The sequence below is a fragment of the Culex quinquefasciatus genome, chromosome 1 (assembly GCF_015732765.1).
Source record: "Culex quinquefasciatus strain JHB chromosome 1, VPISU_Cqui_1.0_pri_paternal, whole genome shotgun sequence".
NCBI lineage: Eukaryota > Metazoa > Arthropoda > Insecta > Diptera > Culicidae > Culex > Culex quinquefasciatus.
In genome coordinates this window covers 85,135,395-85,158,184 of record NC_051861.1, presented here as the reverse complement: position 1 = coordinate 85,158,184, position 22,790 = coordinate 85,135,395, and the positions used below count along the sequence as shown (strand labels likewise).

The 22,790-nt window shown below is 35.6% G+C and overlaps 1 protein-coding gene across 2 annotated transcripts in view; it reads right to left on the bottom strand.

Annotated features, from left to right (window-relative positions):
• The window catches only part of LOC6045382 (sodium-independent sulfate anion transporter), a 32,239-nt gene extending 9,753 nt beyond the window's left edge, over positions 1-22,486 (bottom strand). Inside the window, exon 1 of one of the 2 annotated variants that reach the window (XM_038266682.1) lies at positions 21,960-22,486. In XM_038266682.1, the coding sequence (XP_038122610.1) occupies positions 21,960-21,964 (5 nt within the window). In that variant the 5' untranslated portion in view covers positions 21,965-22,486. Of the gene's footprint in view, positions 1-7,502; positions 7,659-21,959 lie in introns of those variants that run through there. The other variant, XM_038266681.1, reaches the window with a different exon arrangement.
• Positions 22,487-22,790: the final 304 nt, after the last annotated feature.

Here is a 22,790-nt window from a genome sequence, read left to right as displayed (position 1 = left end):
AGCAGGTGCTAGGAAATTAATTTTTAATATTTTGGAAAGATCCTAACTAAAACACGAAAAATTTCATATTTGGCGCCAACATTTGAAAAAAAAAAGTATTTGATTCATGTCAGACATTTTGATAACGACCAGGAACAAATCAAAAACCAGGGAGAGAATCCATTGACGACTTGGTATAGGAAAATTACCTTATCACACATTTAAACGGTGACGATAGCCATCATCGACATGCGACGACTCGACTTGACAATAATGGGCATTATGCCAGTTTCGTGTGTTACCTTGTCAGGGTATAAATTGATTTTGATTGATTCGTGGGGCAGTCGTCACTTATTTCGTAGTCAAATGCACGCTTTTTTGCGGAGGAAAATGTAATCTTTCAGTGATGTCTTGTTGCTTGTGCTAATTTAAAAACGGGACATCTTTTTGATTTTTCCTACTGGCTCTAAACTTCAATTGAAGAAAATCGTCTAAATGAGAGAGAAGAAAGGGCTCTTTTTCTTTGAATCAATCATCATCAAAAAGCCACATCTCTCTTTTGTCTGTTGAATTCACATATGGAATGAAAAAATCAGTTATTAATATTTGAAAACTTAAAGATTACTAAAACACGCATAATTAGTAATTTTTACTAAATTACATGGAATACAACGATCTTTTAACTCTCTCAGCTATGAATTTCGCTGAGACCGGAAAGCATCGTACGGTGCCCTTTGCTAGAGAGATAAAAATAAATGCCTGTCTCTTTTGAAACAATTTTCATTCGCGTGTCTTTTCACTACTGCCTCAGCGGTGGCGGCTTTATACTGAAGATCAAGTTCATGACAATTAATGTCCCGAGAAAAATGTACAACGTAACGGGACAACATTGTGAGAAGAAGCTTCCTGGGAAGCTGTGATGACTTGCCATTTTTTACCCTGACGAAAATTTTGAAGAATTAATCAAAAATTAACATGAATGCAATGTTACCAACATGATAAGAGACCAGAAACTTTTTCATTTCTCGATTTCTCAACTTCTTAACATTTGTTCTAGAAATCGACTCGAAATTCGCTCGCCTGATGCTGATAAGACTCGCGCCACCACAGGTGATGAAAACGTGCTTCTTGGCAACACAACTGCCAAAAGTGAGCTCCGCTGATTTATTCTACACTTATATGACCCCCTTATAAAACGATTTCCGTTGGTTGTTCTTCTTCTTTGAAAAAATGACTCAAAAATTGCCCTTTGTTTATCTCTACTGGCCTTATCAGGACCAAAATTTTGTTTTTTTTTGCACATCTTTCATTTTACAAGGCGCCATTGCAGCATCAATTAAGATTAGGTTCGGTCAGGTACTTTTCAAAATTAAAGCAAGAAAAATAAATGACACGTAAAATCAACAACAAGACAGCACGCGAATCCTGGAGGTGCTTATCGCATTTTTTTTCGGGGGTGTGTATTAGACTGGCTCGGCGTTATACGGAAAATTTAAAAAATGATCAAATCATGCCAGAACAAAGTTTTTTGATGCCTGAAACGTGTTTTTTGCTCGGAAATCACGTTTTATACCAGTTTTGGGGACGCTGTATCTTTTGATACACGGAGAAAAAGGAGTTCATAAAAATGGGAACCTCGAACAAAGTGTTCAAATCCCATGGTACGATTTTTAAAAACGTACCATGAATTTTGAACACTTTGTTCGTGGTTCCCATTTTCATGAACGCTTGTTCACGATTTAAAGAACTCTTTTTTCTCCGTGTAGGAGCAAGATAGCACAATACTTTCTTCGATAAATAAAGTTTTAGAGATTTTTTCAATTTTTACGCTATTGTGTTGGTAATATGAAAAATCAAAATGTAAAAAAGAGGTTTTTTCCATACTAATTTCCATACAAAATTGAAATGCAATGCACAAAGCAATCGAATAAAACATGTTCTGAAAAATCGACCATCTAGAGCCATCCTAGTGTGTATAATGCGTTATGTTTGTAGTCAGCTTTGCATTTTATCACACAATAATCTGAATCAGTTGGGATTTAAAAAATAAAGCCAACCCTATCACAAATATTGAGCACTTAAGTGTTACTTTAGCGATTTCAAGTCAACCCAGTAGGAACCAGATGAAAGGTGCTGTGTGGCCAAACAATAGGGTGCTCAAAAATGGGTCAATTACTTAGAGTAATTAAAAAAAAAAGACCATATCTCCCGAACGGCTGAACCTATTTTAGCTCGCCATGTTTAACTAGGCTTTTAATGAAAAATACAATGACATTTTACTTGTTTAATGATTTGAAGGACCCCAATCGCAAAATCGCTCTTATACCTTGTTTTGAAACCAGATTTCAGATACTTACTTTGATGAAAATCCTTCCGGAATTCAAGAAGAGAACAACCGACATATTTGTCACTGTCGTGCTATCTTATCGTGTGTCGATTTTGAGCCAAATTGAATTAAGAACGCAATTTTATACAGCTCTGAATGCCTAACTTTTTGAGCTTCACAGGTCCCCAAAAATTCGATTTCAATCCTGAGATATCCAATAAAAACCGAAAAAGCTCCGTGCATTTTTGTCACTTTTAATATGAAGGAAGTTTCAATCTTGCCGTGCTTGTTTGACACAGCTTGAAAATTGATGTAAGTGCGACAATTGCCGAAAAGTATTTCAGGTCAGAACGCGTTTGACACAAGTATAAGCTCGACTACCGTAAACAATTGTAATTATAACTCGGGATTACAGCAACCAAATTCAACCAAACTTCAGGACAATGCACAGAATGATCAACCAAACAAAACGTGTTTGTTATTATTTAAATTATGTGCCCTATTTGTTTGTTTATTCAAGGTCAAACATTTAAACGCTTTTTCTCTAAACGTCAAAAAGCGACGTACGGCAAGTTAGCGTCGATGTGCTGATTCATTTTGGTGCAGATATTTGTTAAACTGAATGAGATAAGGAAAATGCTCGTTATAACCCACTAAAAACGTTAAAAAATCTGTCGGATTTGGTCATAATCATCTTTTTTCAAATCTCGACTTTGATAGAACAAGTTTTTTAAAAAATCCGGGTTTTGATGTAAACAATGGATTTTAAAATTTTTAATTTTTTGTACGCTCTATTCAACTAGTGGGTCAAGACGAACAATGCATGAAACAACATGTTAATTTGCTAACAATTGAACTGTTATCACTTGAATACATAGCAAAAAATCTGATGGTAAAATCGCATGCAAAAGCTGCACATCACCTTCGTCAAAATAAACACGTAATATTACACACTGCATGTACAGTTTTTGCAAACACAAAAAAAGTTGCAACTGACGGGATTTAAACCAAGCACCAACAGCAAGGACTGGCGCCTTAGCCCACTCGGCCATCAGACCGATGTAAAGCTGTTAGGATAAACGCATATATGAGCTTGACATTTCGGTCAAGTAGGTTTCCCATACTGATGGGCTACATATTTCAGGGTGTAAAATCACATAAAATTGCATAAAATAATGCAATATTTATTTTACACCGAGGCCTTTTACACGCAGCTGGATTACTACTTTTTTAGCTGTGTACATTAGATTAGAATTAATTTTAGATTACATAATAATATTATACTTAAAAATTTGATCATTTTTACAAAAAAAAAGAATTACTTAGATGATAAACAGTAAGTATTCATAATATCGCTAAATTTAGCTTGGACAATTTTTTAAACAATTGCGTATCACTTTTTAATTACTTTTATGTATTTATTTACTAATAAAATATGTTGTTGCAGCAATTCGTATTTTTTCCATACTAAAAATCCATATGGTACACTTGCCCCACCTGAACAAGATTTTTTAAAGATCTCAACAAAAATAACCTAAAATTAAATCAACTTTATAATAGGTGCATGTAAATAGCCTTTTGATAAAATGAGCCTTAAAACGAACCCGAAGCCTTGTTTTGTACATTAAACAAAGTAAGAAAACAAAGGTTTTGAAAAAACTTCATACAATCTTATGCCCAGTGACGTTTACGTCGTTTTGGCGGTTATGTGGTAGTAAAATCAACTAATTGCATTGCTAGCAACAATTCTTCATACTGGAAATAATCAAAATTGTCTCACCTTCCTCTACACCTTCCTACAAAGCATTATAGAGCGAAGATCAACTTTGCTTTGAACTGATTGACGGCTTCGTCTCAAGTTTACGAATAACAAATTATTCCAACAGTTCTCATAGTTTTGAAGATACTGAAATACCGAGAATATCATCGATTCAAAATTGTGTGCCACATGGGTAGCACATGTGTTTATTTATTTTTATTTATTTACAAGGTCTCAGCAACCGTACGCCAGGTCAACAATGCCTAAAAAAATAGTTGTAGAAAATTTAATCAGCGTTGCAAATTTCGAGTTAACTTTCAATAGGTTCTAAGCGCCATTTGTAAACAATGCCGGATTTTAGTCAATTATTGTTCAATTTAGGAATCATCAACTTTAAAAATGCTTTAGACGGTTCACATACACGTCTTTTAAATTCTCTTTACCGGAAAATAATAAAAAAAAATTATCTAAAATTCCCAAAGGTACTTTATGATTGCAACTTCAGTTTTGCTTCCTAAAATGATTTATGAAAGCTTTTGAGAGTGAATTTTCGATTTTTGCCTTCCTCACTGAGGAAAAGTTTTAAAATCACTCGAAAATTTAACTTCTTAAAAACACCTACTAGATATACCTTCACGTATACAAATCGACTCAGAATCATTTTCTGATATATGATTTTTTCCACCCGATTATCTCAGAACTGGCTGAATAGATGTTGGCCGGGTTTTCCTTATTCTGTCCGTTTTGGGGTTCCATAGGACCCTATTAAAAATAATTAAGTTTAGTGAAACATTTTGAAAGTTATGCTAAGAAAATGATTCTTGTAAATTCAAAAAAAAGGTGAAAACCACGGTGCTTTTTGAGATGATACTTCAATTTTCCAATAGGTGGCAGTTGGGTGGCAGAACTGAACTCTAGAGCAGGAAAAAAAACTCGGGATTTCCCGAAAAAAAAATCCCGTTTCCCGGGAAATTCCCGAAATTCAAGCGAAAGTATACATTTTCTTAAGTTTTTGGAACTATTTTTTGAAAATGCACTGAAAAAATAATAAATGAACAAACTCAACATGATTTTGTTCAATTAAATGTATTGTTTGGTTTATAAATAATTAATCAGATTATCAGAAATTATGATAACAGAATTATGTCTGATAATATTAAATTTTGAAGCAACTGAAAAAAGATCTTGCTAAATGAGTATCAAATTATCACAATTTGGTAAGCTTTTAACTCTTGTAGCCCCAAGGGGGTCAAAAAAGTTGGAAATGCATTTTCACCGGCTCATACAACCCTTGGAAAAAAGTTGGAAATGCCTTTTTTATTATAACTTAAGGTAGACGCATCTGTTTTGGATCTACCTTTTTGGAGGTGATTCTTGACATTCTTCCGGATCGAATGCAACAAGAATCATCCAAATTGGTTGAGTTTTCGCCGAGATACAGCCGGTTGAAGTTGCATTTCCAACTTTTTTGACCCCCTTGGTGCTTCGCGTAAGTTTTGACCCCGTTGGTGCTACAAGTGTTAACAGATTGATATTATTTCATCAAAACAATATTAACTACATACCTCCAAATTAAAATTGAGATTTTTTCTTACGTTTTTGTTTACCAAGATCAATTGAGATGAAAATCTATTTTTTGCAAAAGAATTAATTCAATTGGTTAAATACAAGGTACTACACAGAAAAAAAAATCATGGTAATATTACATCTGGGAAGGGGTACATCTTTTATGTCAGAAAAAAGGTGTAATTTTACCTCTGGAAGTGTGTAATTTTACCACTTTTCTGGTGTAATGTCACTTTTTAAGTCTAAATTGAGGTAAAATTACATCATAAAAGAGGTAATATTTAACCTTACAAAATTTACATTATTTTTTTTTTCTGTGTAAAGAAATTACAATTTGAAGTAAATGAATTATGGAGCACTGGTGCAACTACAGGTGTTAGAGGGTTAAATGTGAAAAAATAGAAGACTTTTTGTGGAATGATGTTGGTTTATCGTATAATTTAAATCATGTTGCATAATAATTCAGAAAAATCATTGAAAAATTACTTTCTATTGTTTGTTCTCAAAAAATGCAAAAATATATTTAAAGCTTCCTTCAAATATTTAAAAACATTGGGTTGTTTGGAGTAATAATAACATAATTTCTGAACGTTTTTTTTTCTCATTTCAATAAACTGGTCACAGAGGCTCTCTCATGATAAAATACCAAAATACACTTTTATCAACTAAACATCAAAAAATCAAAAGGGGTAAAGTGTGTAAAGATTTTGTAAAAAAAAGTTACAGATTTTCGAATATTTGCATAGCACTTTTCTATTCAAAGACTCCACATTTTTATGGAAACTTGTATGAAATAACCAATGATGCAAAATGGCTTATTTGGACCTAAGGAATTGATTGTAAAATTTTCATTCAAATCAAAATATACAATACAACTAAAAAAATTATTTGAGAATCTAGAGACATGCTCAGTTTTAATATGAGGTTTTTCAGTTAAAAATTTCAAAAGGTAAACATTGTACAAATTAAAAAATACAAATTTTCATATTAATAAGTTTATCTGTCTTCTTACTATTGAATACTTAAATTTTGTTTTCGATTTCTTATAAATTCAAAATATTTTAAAAATTGCGTAAGGCCGTTGCAAATATTTTTCAAAGTTATTGTGGCCCCCCCCCCCCCTTCAAAATTGGTCTGAAAAATCAAGGGGCAAAAAAAACATTTTCCAAAAAATTCTTTGGTCAGAAAGACTTTGGTCAGAGTTGAGGGACATAAACCTCAAAAAAAATTTGCATCGGCCTTAAATGATGAAAAAACGCCCATTTTTCACTTCCAACCGAGTATTTACATTCATCACAAACAAAAATGGTAATGAAATCACACATTGGCTGAAGATTCATCAACAACAATTTGCTGGACAAATATTCTGGCAAGACGAGGTTTCGGGGTGTGGCAGTTATTAAAATATTTTTAATACATTGAAACACAATTTTGATGATATTTTTTTATTGATTTTAAAAAGAATAAATTTGTTATAGATTAAAAAAAGACATAAACAAATGCAATGCCTTTCTTTAGCAAGAAAGGCAAAACAGAAAAAAAAATCGAAAGTTGCTTCAACAATTGGCTTTATATCAAAGTTAGCAGCAAAATCTTAATCTCAAAATATTATCGTTGTTAGACACATATCAGGCTAGTATAATCTTTGAATGCAGCTAAATTTTGAACCAGTTGTGAAAAAACGTCATTACATAATGCCACAGCAGGCAACGCGAACATCATCCCCCTAAAAACAAATTGAGACATTTTCACTTCTCCTCCCCATGCTGTTGTTTACAACTTGCACGTTTTCCCCTTAAGGCGCACATCTCCTCTTTATTTGCGCACTGATAACGGACATTTCCCACATCTTCACTACCATCAGCCTCTCACCTTATCTCAATCCGAGGAATCTTCAAATCCATCTTCGCGCCGCCACCTGAATTACGCGCCACAAATAGTAGTTGAACCAACTATCTAGGCGCTCTCCCGCCCGCGGTATCTTTAACGTTCCCAGACCAAACGATCCCTAGCGGCGATCGCAACGATCCGCGACCCAAACCCCGACTAAATCTAAGCCACAAATTTCCGTTGCAACATCCATCCGAACGGTCATGTTCCGTTTTTGGCAGCAAAAACCAACCAACACATGGCCAAAAAACTAGACACTAGGACTAGGAAAATTTCGCGATGCTCTCAAGTGGGAAATTTGACTTGGTGATGCTCGCTTGCCGCAAATGTCGCGTTTGTCACAAAAAGAGCACAAACAGCATAAAAGTAATTTTTACGTAACATCTTGATACGTCAAAATTGATAATCGTCACAACAGAACATAACCTCAACGAATTGTTTTCCTGTCCTACAGCAAAGAATTAGCAAGCGGAGCAAGTTCATGGGCGTCCGTTCACTGTCTGCAGCTGTTCGCCGAAAAGGGCCATCACAAATGGGCCGTAGTTGGTTCCCCAACGGTAGCCAAGTCTGATGGTTGGCTGTGGTGGTGGGCCACAAACTTCTTGGATCACTGTCAAGTTCAAGATGAGTCGAAAATCTTGGCATGCGACGCGACGCCAACCGTCCCAGACCCTTTCTGCTAAGGTTAGCATAGTTTTTTTTATTTGTAGAATTTAATGAAGTTTGATTTTCTTCAATTCAAGTTTCCAACAAATCTTCAAAGTTCTAACCATTCTTCAAATCTCCTGGTTGGCATCACCATTTGCACTAATCACCAGTTAGGCGTCATCCACAAAGTATGTCACGCTAAAATCGGCCAAAATTAACCCCCCCTCCCCCCTATGTCACACTTTGTCACGCTGGCTCTGACCCCCCCTCGAAAAGTACGTCACGTTTGGTCGGACCCCCTCCCCACTATTTTGTTTTTTTTACAATTTTATCATGATTTTTAAAAAGGATTATTTTTGAATTCGGAATTTAATTGAAAATGTTTTTAATTTATACAGGTTGCCTTTGGATTTGTTTATTTTGTTCATTATTTTAATGATAGAAATCACCATCACCATCAGACCGATTCTTAGCGAAGCTTCACAAAAATGCCACATTTTTTAATTTTCAATGTGATTTTTCAAATGAAAGATTTCATTTTTATTATGATTAAATAATTGAAATGTGCTTTAATTGCGTTTTCTTACCTCAAAAGCCAAAAATATTGGCCAAATGAAGTCTGCAAGCCATTGAACGGGAGAGGATTTTTTCATAAATCTGCTCCTCCTCCGAAAAGAAATGGCTGGCAAAATCTCAAATTTGAACCAATTCTATCAGTTTAAGGAGCAAAAGATTCGTTTTTCATTTCGTGATAATGTGTAGAAAAGCAAAAGTCTAAAAAATCAAACTGGCCCTTTTAAAAGACCAGTTTTACGATGTTGTCCCGTCACGCTACATTTTCATTTCAGGGGAAGCACAGGTACTATATGGTTCATTCTACATGACATTTTTTTGTAGGAAAATTAATTATCTTCCCAAATATGTTTTAACATTGGGGGGTTTCTTCTTTTATTTTGCCACTACACTCAAACCCCGATGGTTTGACACCAACTGTTGTCAAACGAACGGGGTCACTTTTTAGTTTGACACCGCTTTTACACAGAGTTCACACACACTACTAAACGTTTATTTTGGTAGTGTGCGTGAGCGCCGTGTAAAAAGTGACAGTTCGTCACTTTTTAGTTTGACTTTGACCAACCAACGGGGTACAAACTAAAAAAGTGTCAAACGAAAAAGTGACCAACCACCACGGGGTTGGGCACATGGTTGATCCGTAGCGCCTTGGATTAACTTCCGTAAATATTTGGTAAATATCGTAAATATTATTCACCTGCACGATGTTCGTAACGAAATTTTGTTCAGTGTGGATAATGACAGTTCAGAACTGTCACTTGTTTGTTTCTTTCGTTTTCAAACTGTCACCGCTCCAATAAATTTATTTTTCCAGCTTAAGGAATTTTTTGTTACCTGCGGAATTTCCGGTGTCCTACGAAGATTGCGACAGCGGGACCAGAAACGACAGCACTTTCACTCAAGAAGCGAATGCGGCTTGGGTCGGAATTGGTTGATGACGGCAGGAACACCGAGTACGTCATGATGGAGTATGGTGTCGCCGGATCGAGTCTAAAGATAAGACTCCCGCGACCTCGTCTGGTTCCAGCCGGTGGCGGTGTTTGTCCGCAGCGGGCGAAAAAAAATTCTCCGCGGAAAGTGACATGACTTTAGTGGAGGCGTTCCGACCGGACGTTTCCTTGCCGCTGTTTGATGGCGATACCGACGGGGAGAGTTAGAAGAAGCGCAAGCAGAGGTCAAAGGAATGGAGCGAGACGTTTGTGGAGCACCTCCGGAAGTCGGGAAAGCTAAAGGGCGGTTCTGTGTTGGCCCCGATCGTGGGTGGTCGGAGGACGGTCGTTTTCCCCACCCACTGCATCAACTCCGAGAAGCAAAACTTTGTCATCCAGCTGTCATCGTTCAATGCACATGGTCAGACAAATGACAAATTCGGCAAATAATTTGCGGTGCAACCGTACGCAACGCAACGCGTTGTCGCATGGGGGGAAAAGGAAGAGGAGGGGTCGATATTGTTTATTTGTCATCATATTTAACAATACAAAAATATAATTAAGGCTGAAACCACAAAATTTAATAAAAAGAAAATCCAAGGCGACTACGAAGTTCGTCTCTCGTCGAACTCCAAGATAAGGGGTGAGGCTAGAGGTGATGATACCAAATTAGGTCAAATAAGTTCTAACATGCATATGCAACAGCTAGATGCGTCTGCAGCGTAGACGCGTGCAGGAAGTAATCGGTGGCGACTTTTCCTTGGCCAGTGCGAACGCGTCACGTACGAGCTTGGCACTGTCTCCGATGAACATTTGCACCAGCTGCGGGCCGGCCAACTTCAGGAAGGTCGATTTTGTTTGCGTATTCTCTTCGGCGGATGAATTTCCAGGTTCTTGAACGTGTACTTTGCGTCATCGGCAGCACGACGGCCTCAATCAGATTTGCTTGTCCAACCGGCCAATGTCCTTGTACTGCTCGGTTTCCCGTTCGTCCACCTCCATCGCCTTGACGCACGCTTTATACTCAGCCGGAAGTGTCTCTAGGATTAGATACAAATCCTTGTTCACGCCGCCCACCAAATCGCCCGTTTTTAGCTTCTCCGGATCAACCAGGCCAATCACGGGCAAAAAGTGCGTCTGCCGCGTTGAAGTCTTGATGACGGCGCGCTTGCCCTTCCGCTGGGAGTCCAGCACCACCACCGCCGCCTCGTATTCCTCCGTCTCCTGCGGGTCTACAACCAGCAGCTCGATCGACTTGTCCTCCAGGATTACCATCTCGCTTGCTGGCTAGCATACTGAGTCCGGAACACGCACTTATTTCAACACAAAACAATGGAAAATCCGGCTTTACTACGACGAAGCTGCTGACCCTAGAAATTGCCGGATGATAATAGAGCGCCAGCGGCCGAGAAAAGCAACTGAATCTCAGCTGCATGGGAACTAACGTAGCTTCAACTCCGTCCCGATTACTCCCCGGAATTCTACCCAGCCTTGCGACCCAAAACAATTGGCCGGAGAACAGTAAGAACCAAGAGATTTGTTTTGTTTTGTAAACAATCAGCAGTGAGCGCTTTTGCGATGACAGCTGTGAAAAAACACTGAAATAAAATTCATAGAGGAATCGTGTATGCACGTAAATATGGTAAATATGGATGCACATACGGATCAACTTATGAAATAAATGCAATATATTTGGAGTGACCACCTCGTGCCAACCACCGGGAGTTGAGTGTACAGCCAAAACGCTGAAAAAAACTTGGGGTTTTTTTAAAAGTAGCCGAAGAATCTGTCATTCAACTTTTTTTAAGCATATTAAATCTGCCATCAAAAACTCTGTTCCTTAAAGCCTTGAATCGTGTTTGATTTATGAGTAAAGTTTATCAAACATTAAACTTTTGAAGCTATATTTAAAAATGAATTTCAGTGTTAAAGAAATTGTCTAGCGTGACGTCACAGTTTCACGTACCCCCCCTATCCCCCTTGTCACACTTTGTCACACTTGCGACAACCCCCCCTCCCCCCCTGGAGCGTGACGTACTTTATGGATGATGCCTTAGGGAGGGGAAACGTTTCAAAATCTCTAGTTTTTTAACATACCGACGTGTCTGCCTGCAAGCCTGTTGAACGTGGAGGTGTGCGAGCACATGAATGAAAATAAGTCATTCGTACGAATCGTACGTCATTTGGTCAGCCAGGTTGGAATTTTCGCACTGCGTGGCCATATGTCCGGCGGGATGACGATACGGGAGAATGTTCAAGAAGATTAGGAAGTTTGCGCAGGCGAGAAAAAAAAAACAAATCATTGTCACATAAGATTGTTGGAAAATGTGATGCTTCGTACATGATGCCTCTATCTCAGCGAATTTGGCAAAGTTTTATCTTTTTTCCAAGATATTACACATTTTGAGGTAGGTTGTGGGGTTCATGTAAACATTGCAGAGCCATAAATGAAATTTTGTTGTTTTTATCTAGAGTTAGCTCATAAACATCGTTTATCTTGTAGCTTCTACACTAAATAAACAGTGATGTTTTCATCAAATAAACAGGCTTAATTAATTGTTAACTTTTCTACAGGATAACAGTTTTTGGAAAGGTTCTGACATTTAGTATACCTTTGTTTTCTTTCTCATTTTTAAATTGAAAAATATTGTGCATAGCTTAATGGAACTATTATGATTCAATATCAAATCATAATTTTAAAATGTCTTCGAATATATTTTTTAATAACTAATTAATTGGTTTTCCCGAAAGATTAAAGTTAAAAAATTCAAAAAAACATTTTATGTTTTCATACGACTTTTTCAAATGTTATGCTAGATTTTTGAAACCAAATACTTTTTTTCCAAATAGCCAAACTATTTACCTTTCTTTTGCTTCTAAGACGGCTAAAATCGGATAAAATGACGCGGAGATATGATTTTTTGAAAAAAGTAAATTTTGACGAAAATTGCCATTTTTGTTAACCACCCTAGCATGATGTGGGTCACCCTAATGGCCAAACAAAAAAATACGGGTCTAATTACTTTAGCCAAGGAACCCCAAGAAAAATTTTGAACCCGATCGGAGAACTTTTTTTCGGTTTAGGCTCTTTTCAAGTGGACTTGCTGAATAGTTATGCTACTTTTACAATTGAGCAACTCTCTACGAAATCGGCCGATTTCGACCATTTTTATTTTTTGTATTTTTTGATTTGACTCAAACTTTGTGGGGGCCTTCCCTATGACCAAATAAGCTATTTTGTGTCATTGGTTCACCCATACAAGTCTCCATACAATTTTGGCTGCTGTCCATACAAAAATGGTATGTAAATATTCAAACAGCTGTAACTTTTGAGTGAATTTTCTGATCAATTTGGTGTCTTCGGCAAAGTTGTAGGTATTGTTGAGGACAATTGAGAAAAAAATAGGTACACGGAAAAAAAAATTTGCAGATTTTTTAATCAACTTTTTTTTCACAAAAACTCAATTTCCCAAAATACGTATTTTTTGATTTTCGAGATTTTTTGATATGTTTTAGGGGACTAAAATCCGCAACTTTTGAGCTATCGAAAAACATGGTCAAAAAATCTGCCGCCAAGTTATGAATTTTTGAAAAATAGTGATTTCAGAAGCAAGGCCTACTAATTACATGATGTTGCAAGCATATGTCTTAATAGTCAAGGTGTGGCTTTCTTATAGTAGTTTTGGCCGCTGAATCCGAATCTGAAATCAAATTTCGTGTAAACAGCGATGTTTTGGAGCTAAACCCTTTTAGAATGTTATTTGCGTGTTCAAATCGCTGCAATTTAAATTGCTTGCAAGTTCGGTCATCTTTTTTCGGTTTTCGTTCCACTTTGATTTTTTTTATGGTTCTGATTTTGTGAGGCAATTCGGAAACCGCATATTGGATTTATTTAAAAACAATACCAGAGAAAATTTTAGGCAATGTGGCTACACTTGGATAAATTTGTTTGGAAAATTGCATTAAAATAAGTTCTAGAAGACATTTCATATAAAATATATGTAATAACCATCAAAAAATTGCTCTAGAACTTTTAGTTTTCTCTATTTATTAATCAATCCTTAATTCTAGTAAGGGACCATTTATAAATCACGTGGACACTTTGAAGGGGAGGGGGGTGGGAGGGGTTCAGCCGGTGGACTCCATAACAAAAAGATTTGTTTTGTATGGAAATTGGGGGGAGGGGGTCTGAGATTTTCAAAAAACTGTCCACCTGGTTTAAGGATAGTCCCTAAGCTCCCGCCAAACAACAATATGCGATTTTTCGAATTGCAACATCATGTAATTAGTAGGTCTTGCATCTGAATTCAGAGCAATTTAGAAATTTTTCGCTATTTTTCGTCGAAAATTCATTTAGGCTACCAAAATTAAATAAGCATTTCTGAAAAAAGTTTCGAAAAAATGCGATTTTTTCGACATAAATCCGAATAGGAGAATCCAAAAACTTAAATATTGGTTCAATATTGATAGTGCATCTTAATCTCTGGACAAAACCTATCGTGTGAAGATAATACACACCTGGTCGAATCAGTTTTTGTATTGATTCCAAGCGATTTTTTTTTTTTTTTTCAAAGAAAAGTGACTTTTTCAGTAAATCGACTAGAGGGGGACGAGAAAGAATTTTTATATTTTTTCTTGTCTAAGAAAACATTGTTCCCAACATCATGATCTATCATTTAAGAAGTGAGCACCTGAAATTCTTCGGCATGACCTCAAAATGGGACAGGCTAGTATCTGTAATTTTTCATACCAGCTTTAGAATTCAAAATGCCCTTTTTTGCATTTCTTTTGTTTTTGTTTTTTTTTTGTTGGTTTGTGTTATGATAGGTTTTGAAACAAAAATCAAATCAGTTTTTATTTTGAAAGCAACCATAAGTAGTTTGATGAAACAACGATTACTTTAGGGTTCAATTTCCAAAAAATCTAATCAAAATTCAATGCTCTTAAATAGTTTCAAACACCAAAACCCGAATTGCATCACATCAAATGGATTCAGCCTCGTGTAACAATCAACTTATCAGCTTATCAAACACACGTATACACGTGTTTCATTAAAAGGCGTAATCATTTCAGTAGCGTTGGTGGTACAATCTGCACCGCACCAAGAGTGCACCACTTAATCCTGGCTAGACCACGCGAAATTCCACTTGAAGAGGGCCGGGGAAAGCCATAAATGTCAAACCTTCAACTCTTTAAAAAGTGAATGGTTAACAAATCATTGATATAAAGCCGATACGTTTGCGCCCTGATAAGCCACGAGAGAGGGGAGGGGGCAATAAAGACTTTAGCCTTAATCCCTATGCAATTGACGTTGGTGCACGCGTCATCAAAGGTAATGCCTGAATGTTGATTTATTTTGTCGATTGCTTTTGAGATTTGGATTAAGATGTCAATTCGAATCAAATTGTACTTGTAAAATATAATTTTATGATTATTCTAACGAATTCTTTTAAATTCAGTGCCTTTCTTAGCAATAAATCATAGTTGGGCGCTCAATCAGTCTGGAAACGCTTAGTCTACACATTTCATAGACTGACGCATTACAAGCGTTGATTGTGCGATAAACGAAATTTGATTTCGATTTTATGACAAATGAGAGACCCACCATAAATTAAACACGTGAAACGGTTTGATTAAGGCGTCATAAAACGATTCACTACACGGGCCGGTCATTACACGGGATTTGCACTCACTTAATCAATACTGGATTTGGCCGGATTTGTTTTACGATTTCGTCTGGACTGATTTTGTTATTTTTTTAAAATTGAGAACTTTTTCAAGGTGACTCAACTTTTAACTGCACATGCAGCTTATTAAAAACCTATTTCTATTTTCAAATATTTCTTTATAGGCTGCATAAAAACAATCCATTTACTGCAAATCTAATAACACCGATAACTTCCGCAAATGGCTCTTATCGTGGTGGGGATGTAAATCCCGATGATTGTCTCCACCTTAACAACCGATTTTTCCACCCACACAAAACGACGGACCATAAAACTGTTCAAAAGGTCCGGCAAATAATGGTGGGACAATCGGGTGAAGTAGAAAATGGCGATATTTTTAACCTATATTGCCCTCATTGCGAATTTTATTCGGGGCTTATCGCGGAGCAGGGTTTTTTCGCGAATATCATTAAAACTCAATAAAGTGGCCATTTGATTCGGTTGAGAGCAAAAACACAACATTGATAGATTAGCAGTTACGAGGGCGATGACATTGGGGTGCGGAAATGAATTCGAAATTTACATTTTTTTTTTTTAAAAAGTTCAATAAACTATTGTGTTTCATATGAAACATTAAAATTCTTTACGAAATCAGCCGATTTCAATCATTTTTATTTTTGTTTTGTTTGATTTCACTCAAACATTGTGGGGGCCTTCCCAATGACCAAACAAGACGTTTTGTGTCATTGGTTCACCCGTACAAGGCTCCATATAATGATGGCAGCTGTTCATAAAAATGGCTTTGTAAATTGTTGAGGACTGTTCAGAAAAAGGCGAGGGCTATTCAGAAGTTTTGTCCGATTTTTAAAGAAACTTAAAAAAGTAAGTTTCTCAAAAGACATATTTTTTAATTTGAATTTTTTATACATTTTAGGGGAAAACATTTGAGCTATGATGAAGTGACCGATTCTTCGGCTCCTTTTCAAAAAAAATCCAAGTTTTTTTCAGCGTTTTGGATGTAGTGGCAAAATAAATGAAGAAACCCCCCCCCCCCCTGTTATTACATATTTGGAAAGATAATTGATTTTCCTACAAAGAAATATCATGGAGAATGAACCATAAAGTACCTGTGCTTCCCCTGAAATAATAATGTAGCGTGACGGGACAACATCGTAAAACTGGACTTTTAAAAGGCACACTACAAAAATCGCTACAGTTTTGCCAATTTGATTTTTAAAAACTTTTGCTCTTCTACACATTATCACAAATTAAAAACGAATCTTTTGCTCCTTGAACTGAAAGAATTGGATGAAATTTGAGTTTTGCCAGCCATTTCTTTTCGTGACGGGACAACGAAAGGAGCAGATTTATGAAAAAACTCCTCTCCCGTACAATGGCTTGCAGACCACTTTTGGTCAATGTTCTTGGCTTTTAAGGTAAGAAAACGCATTTTAAGCACATTGCAATTATTGCATCATAATAAAAATGATTTTTTTCATATTAAAAATCATATTGAAAATTGAAAAATGTGACATTTTGGTGTAGCTTCGCTAAGAATCTGTTTAGTATGAACATATATGTTGCCGCCGTTTTATGTATTATTTTGAAATCTGTTTTTTTTTTGCAAAAATATAGTAATTTCAGTCATTTTTTTATTTCTGTTTTTTTTTCGATAACGTACAGCGTTTTCAAGACAAAGCCACTTAAAGTATAATTTGACTGAAAAATTCCCATTTTTTTTTTTTAAATTAATGTCCATGATTGTCGATTATTGAAAATATTTTTTTCGAAAATTTTAGAAAATTTCCAATTAAATTGCCTAAGATACTTTGGAGATTCCTTTGGTTGCTGAAATACGGCGAAATAAAAGAAAAATAAACAAGAACGTTGAAGTTTTTTAAACATTTTCTAATACCAATATCTCAGCAGCTAATGATCCAATTTTAAATGCTGAAAAATGAATTCATTTTACTTTAACTACACATATCTCTTTAAGCTTGAAAAAATATCAAAAAAATGGGCAAAATTAAGAAAACTAGGGAAAAGAAAAATTTAAGATATATGATAAATTTTTTTGCAAAATGTTGATTAACTGTTCAATCCTAAGTTTTCAATATGGAACTATAGTGTTTAAAAAATATGCTCTGAAGCGCTCACTGTAAAAATCAAGGAATTCAAAAGAATTTGGATTCCATGATGTAAAAAATTCGCCTGCTGTAAACAAAAATAACAAGAAGTATTATTTCATTAAAAGAGCAACTCTCTACGAATTCGGCCGATTTCGACAATTTTCATTTTTTGTATTTTTTGTACACTCCCACATTGAATATTACGCCCATTTAAAATGCTAGTCTTGATTTAAAAAATTTCAAAATGATTTTTTCGAAAAGATCGGAAAATTTCACGAATTTTTCATGTATTAACATTGAAAATCGGCCCATAAGCTGCTGAAATATGGTCATCAGAAAATGGAGGGTTGTTTTGGTGATATTAAGAAAACTTCAATTATCGTGTTTCTTTTTCTTAAAGCGGCTCTATCTCAGCAACCCGAGGTCCAATCTTCAATGTCTCTTAGACAATTTTATAGCAAATTTTCTGAACTTTTCAAAAAAAATATTTTTAGAAATGGTCACTCATGGTCACTATTTTTAAAAATTGAAAAACTGCAAATATTTCGCTAAAATCAAACTTTTGGTGGCTATATCTTGAAAACGGAGCCCTTTATCAAAAAATTTGTAAAGTTCTTTTCGATTGCAAATTCAATTTTGTATTAAAAAGTAATGTCAAACTTGTTTTTGCATGAAACTTCGACTTTTTTTTTCCAAAAATCACTATTTTTTCAAAAATTCATAACTCGGCGGCAGATTTTTTGACCATGTTTCTCTATGGCTCAAAAGTTGCGGATTTTGTCCCCTAAAACATATCAAAAAATCTCGAAAATCAAAAAATACGTATTTTGGAAAATTGAGTTTTAGTGAAAAATAAGTTGATAAAAAAAACTGCAATTTTTTTTTCCTTGTACCTTTTTTTTCTCAAAAGTCCTCAAAAATACCTACAACTTTGCCCAAGACACCAAATTGATCAGAAAATTCACTCAAAAGTAACAGCTGTTTGAATATTTACATACCATTTTTGTATGGACAGCAGCCAAAATTGTATGGAGACTTGTATGGGTGAACCAATGACGCAAAATAGCTTATTTGGGCATAGGGAAGGCCCCCACAAAGTTTGAGCCAAATCAAAAATTTACGGTTTTAGTAGAGAATTGCTCAAAAGTATAAAAAATAGCCTTAATTGAAAAGATAATTAAAAGTATTTTTTTATAAAGCGACAAACGTAAGATTTGAAAAAATTATCATATTTTGTGAAGGTGCGTTTCTTTAGTTATGCGAAAACTATTGTCAACTTACAGTTATTTTTTGTCTAAAATAAAAAATAGCAACTGGCTGCGTTTTTATGTATGAAGAAGGAAGAAGGTTGAAAAATGAGAAAAAAAAAATATGGGTAATTCTCTATCAACTCACACGAAATCGGGAAAAGTTGCCCCGACCCCTCTTCGATTTGCGTGAAACTTTGTCCTAAGGGGTAACTTTTGTCCCTGATCACGAATCCGAGGTCCGTTTTTTGATATCTCGTGACGGAGGGGCGGTACGACCCCTTCCATTTTTGAACATGTGAAAAAAGAGGTTTTTTTCAATAATTTGCAGCTTGAAACGGTGATGAGATAGAAATTTGGTGTCAAAGGGACTTTTATTTAAAATTAGACGCTCGATTTGATGGCGTACTCAGAATTCCGAATAAACGTATTTTTCATCGAAAAAAACACTAAAAAAGTTTTAAAAATTCTCCCATTTTCCGTTACTCGACTGTACAAAATTTTGGAACATGTCATTTTATGGGAAATTTAATGTACTTTTCTAATCTACATTGTGCCAGAAGGGTCATTTTTTCATTTAGAACAAATTTTTTCATTTTAAAAATTCGTGTTTCTTCTAACTTTGCAGGGTTATTTTTTAGAGTGTAACAATGTTCTACAAAGTTGTAGAGCAGACAATTACAAAAATTTTGATATATAGACATAAAGGGTTTGCTTATAAACATCACGAGTTATCGCGATTTTACGAAAAAAAGTTTTGAAAAAGTTACTTTTTGCGTTTCTCTTTGTTTCGTCGTCCGTGTCTGTCGCGGGTGACCATGAATGGCCATGATCGATGATGACCAACTTTTTCAAAACTTTTTTTCGTAAAATCGCGATAACTCGTGATGTTTATAAGCAAACCCCTTATGTCTATATATCAAATTTTTTTTAATTGTCTGCTCTACAACTTTGTAGAACATTGTTACACTCTTAAAAATAACCTTGCAAAGTTAGAAAAAACACGAAATTTTAAAATGAAAAATTTTGTTCTAAATTCGATTCTAAATAGATTCGAAAAGTACATTAAATTTCCCATAAAATGACATGTTCCAAATTTTTTTACAGTCGAGTAACGGAAAATGGGAGAATTTTTAAAACTTTTTTAGTATTTTTTTCGATGAAAAATAAGTTTATACGGAATTCTGAGTATGCCATCAAATCGGGCGTCTAATTTTACACAAAAGTCCCTTTGACACCAAATTTCTATCTCATCACCGTTTCAGGCTGCAAATTATTGAAAAACACCTCTTTTTTCACATGTTCAAAAATGGAAGGGGTCGTACCGCCCCTCCGTCACGAGATATCAAAAAACGGACCTCGGATTCGTGATCAGGGACAAAAGTTACCCCTTAGGACAAAGTTTCACGCAAATCGAAGAGGGGTCGGGGCAACTGCTGTGTGAGTTGGCGGAGAATTACCCATATTTAAATTCAAACATAAGCCTTTTTTAAATATGGCTCAAGTGGGTTAACTACAGAATACATGAAAAACGGGTTCCTATTGAAAATAGTTTGAGCTGTTGCAAATATTTTTCATTGTTGAACTGGGATGCTTTTTAACTAGGCGCTCGATAACTGGGCCGTATCCAGTAAAAAAACAATCAAACGCCAAAAAACCAAAACAAACCGAAATGACCGAGGAGTTAATGGATGCAATAATCATGTTCAATGAATAAAATTAATACTTTGATCATACTTTTAATTCATTTCATGCCACAATTGGAAAAGCATGAAAAGTAAGCATTGTAAACACATTTGAGTAGCTTTAATTTTTATATTTCATCAGGAAAATATTATGCATCGGTGGTCCCCTCGTAATTTTTCGTTCAGCCCAGTTACCGAGCAGCATTCGGTGAGTGGGCTGCGTTCTCAGCCCAGTTACCGAACAAGTACTGTATTACCTTTTGAAACAAGCACTGAAAAGTTAAACTTTTCAACATCCCATATAAGTACTGAAAAGTATAGGCCCTAGTTTAAAAAAAATACTCTTCGATTCTGTTATTTTTGGTACAGAAAAGTATGTCCTTTCGTCGTTCGCGAATGATAGTAAAATAAAATTTATAATATTTTTTGTTTTGTTTTTTTTTAACGTGTACGGTCACTTAGTTTCACATAGAAATACATATCCCATTAGCTTCGTGATTTTAACATCAAATGTTTTAAAAATATATAATATTTATATATGCAAAAAATCTGAAATTACAAGCCAAAATTTCAGCATTTAAATGAAACAAAATGTTTGGATGATGCTATACACCCGTTCAGTTGATTTGTAATCAACAGTTTTCAAAAAGTGTCAAATGTAACACAAAAAAAAAACAGTTGGCGAAAAAAATCTTGTTGTGGTACACAGTAAAATTTTTCGTAAATTTGGAAGTTTTTGGACGGTTGAATATTACCTATTTTATGGTGTAATGTTACCTCAATTTAGACTGAAAAATTGACATTATACCAGAAAAGTGGTAAATAACACATTTTCAGAGGTAAAATTACACATTTCTTCTGACTTAAAAGATGTACCCCTTTATTACCATTGAGTTTTTACTGCGTATTGGTATCGTACATAAAAAATTCTTTAAAATTCATTTTTTTTTTAAATAAACCCAAACATGCTAAAAATGATTCTTAATGCAAGGACAAAAATAATTTCAGCTGATTGCAGTTATATTTCCTGTGAAATTTTAATTTTTTTTTAATTTTTTTTGCCTTCGGATTTTCGAGCCGATTTTGAAGGGAGGGGTGGGGGCATTGACAACATAATACTAAATTGATTTAAACTGAAAAAATACAAAAAGGAACTAGTTGTTCATTTTTTATGGAAATTACATTTTCTTTCATACAATTGTAACACAATGGGTCACCTGACGTTTCACAACAGGATGCCCCAAAGTCTGATTCGTTCCTAAAAATAAGCACACTCTTCTGTCCACCTGGTCCGTCTATGCGTGTCATATGTACTGACAAAAATTGAACAACGTGTTTGCAAAATTTCACTTTTGTTTTAAGTGATCTTTTAGTAAGAAAACAGTTTTAAATTAAAATATTGACTGTTGCTTTATTAACTTTTGAAATTTAGTTTAAAACAAATTGAGAATATTTTTTCAGTCAGGCAAGTTTTGTTAAAGCATTGTTGATATTTTTCATGTCAATTGTACACAAAAAATGCAAAAATAAAAACGTTCTTTTATTAATTTTAAGACACTTACGACATCTTGCTGCTAAGTCAGGCACCTTCTTGGAAACAATCGAGCCAAAATCGCAATAAAATACTGCCACTGGCTCACTTTCGGATCACGATCCCTCGTCGTCGTTCGTCGTTCACAACATAAATCTGTCACTATTCGTCAAAAAAAATTAAATCTGCTTGCACTCTGTCCCCTGATCGGCTAGGCCAAAGACCAAAACAATAACTAACCGAACAACTGTCACTGTCACACACGCCGGGCGCTAAAAACCGAAAACAATCACATATTTCTTCACAAATCTCGACGGCTTTCGCGAACTTCCAATCAAATTAATTTCCCTTTTTTCTCTCTCGCTTGTGAACAATTCGCAATCAAAATTCGCACACCCAAAATGAAACCGTTTCTAGAACTTTGAGGTTAACTTTTCGCTTTCTTTCTTTCGCTTCGAGACCTCTCGGAGGAGGATCTTCCCTCGCGGCACGTTGACAGCTGACTGAAGGATCGGCCGCGGCCGGTGGCAAATTTTAATTGATTCGCGGCGGCGCAAACCATATGCGTGTAGTAAGTGGTACTATCATTCGCCAGAAGGCACAGCACACAAGTACCGGCCAGCGTGTTCTTGGGGCTCTCAGCGCGAACGGTGAGAGGCGTGAGTGGGTGAGAGGAGTGCGCGCGCGCGCGCGCTCAACTCACGGTTGAAGAGTGACGCGATGCACACGCGACGCGGCGAGATGAGATTATCAGTTTGGTAGAAAATTTTGTTGACGTTAAGTGAATTTGTGATAAGATTTGGCTAAACCTTGAAATTTTAGTGATTTATTGGTTGTGGGATTTTCCTTTATTTTTCATGTA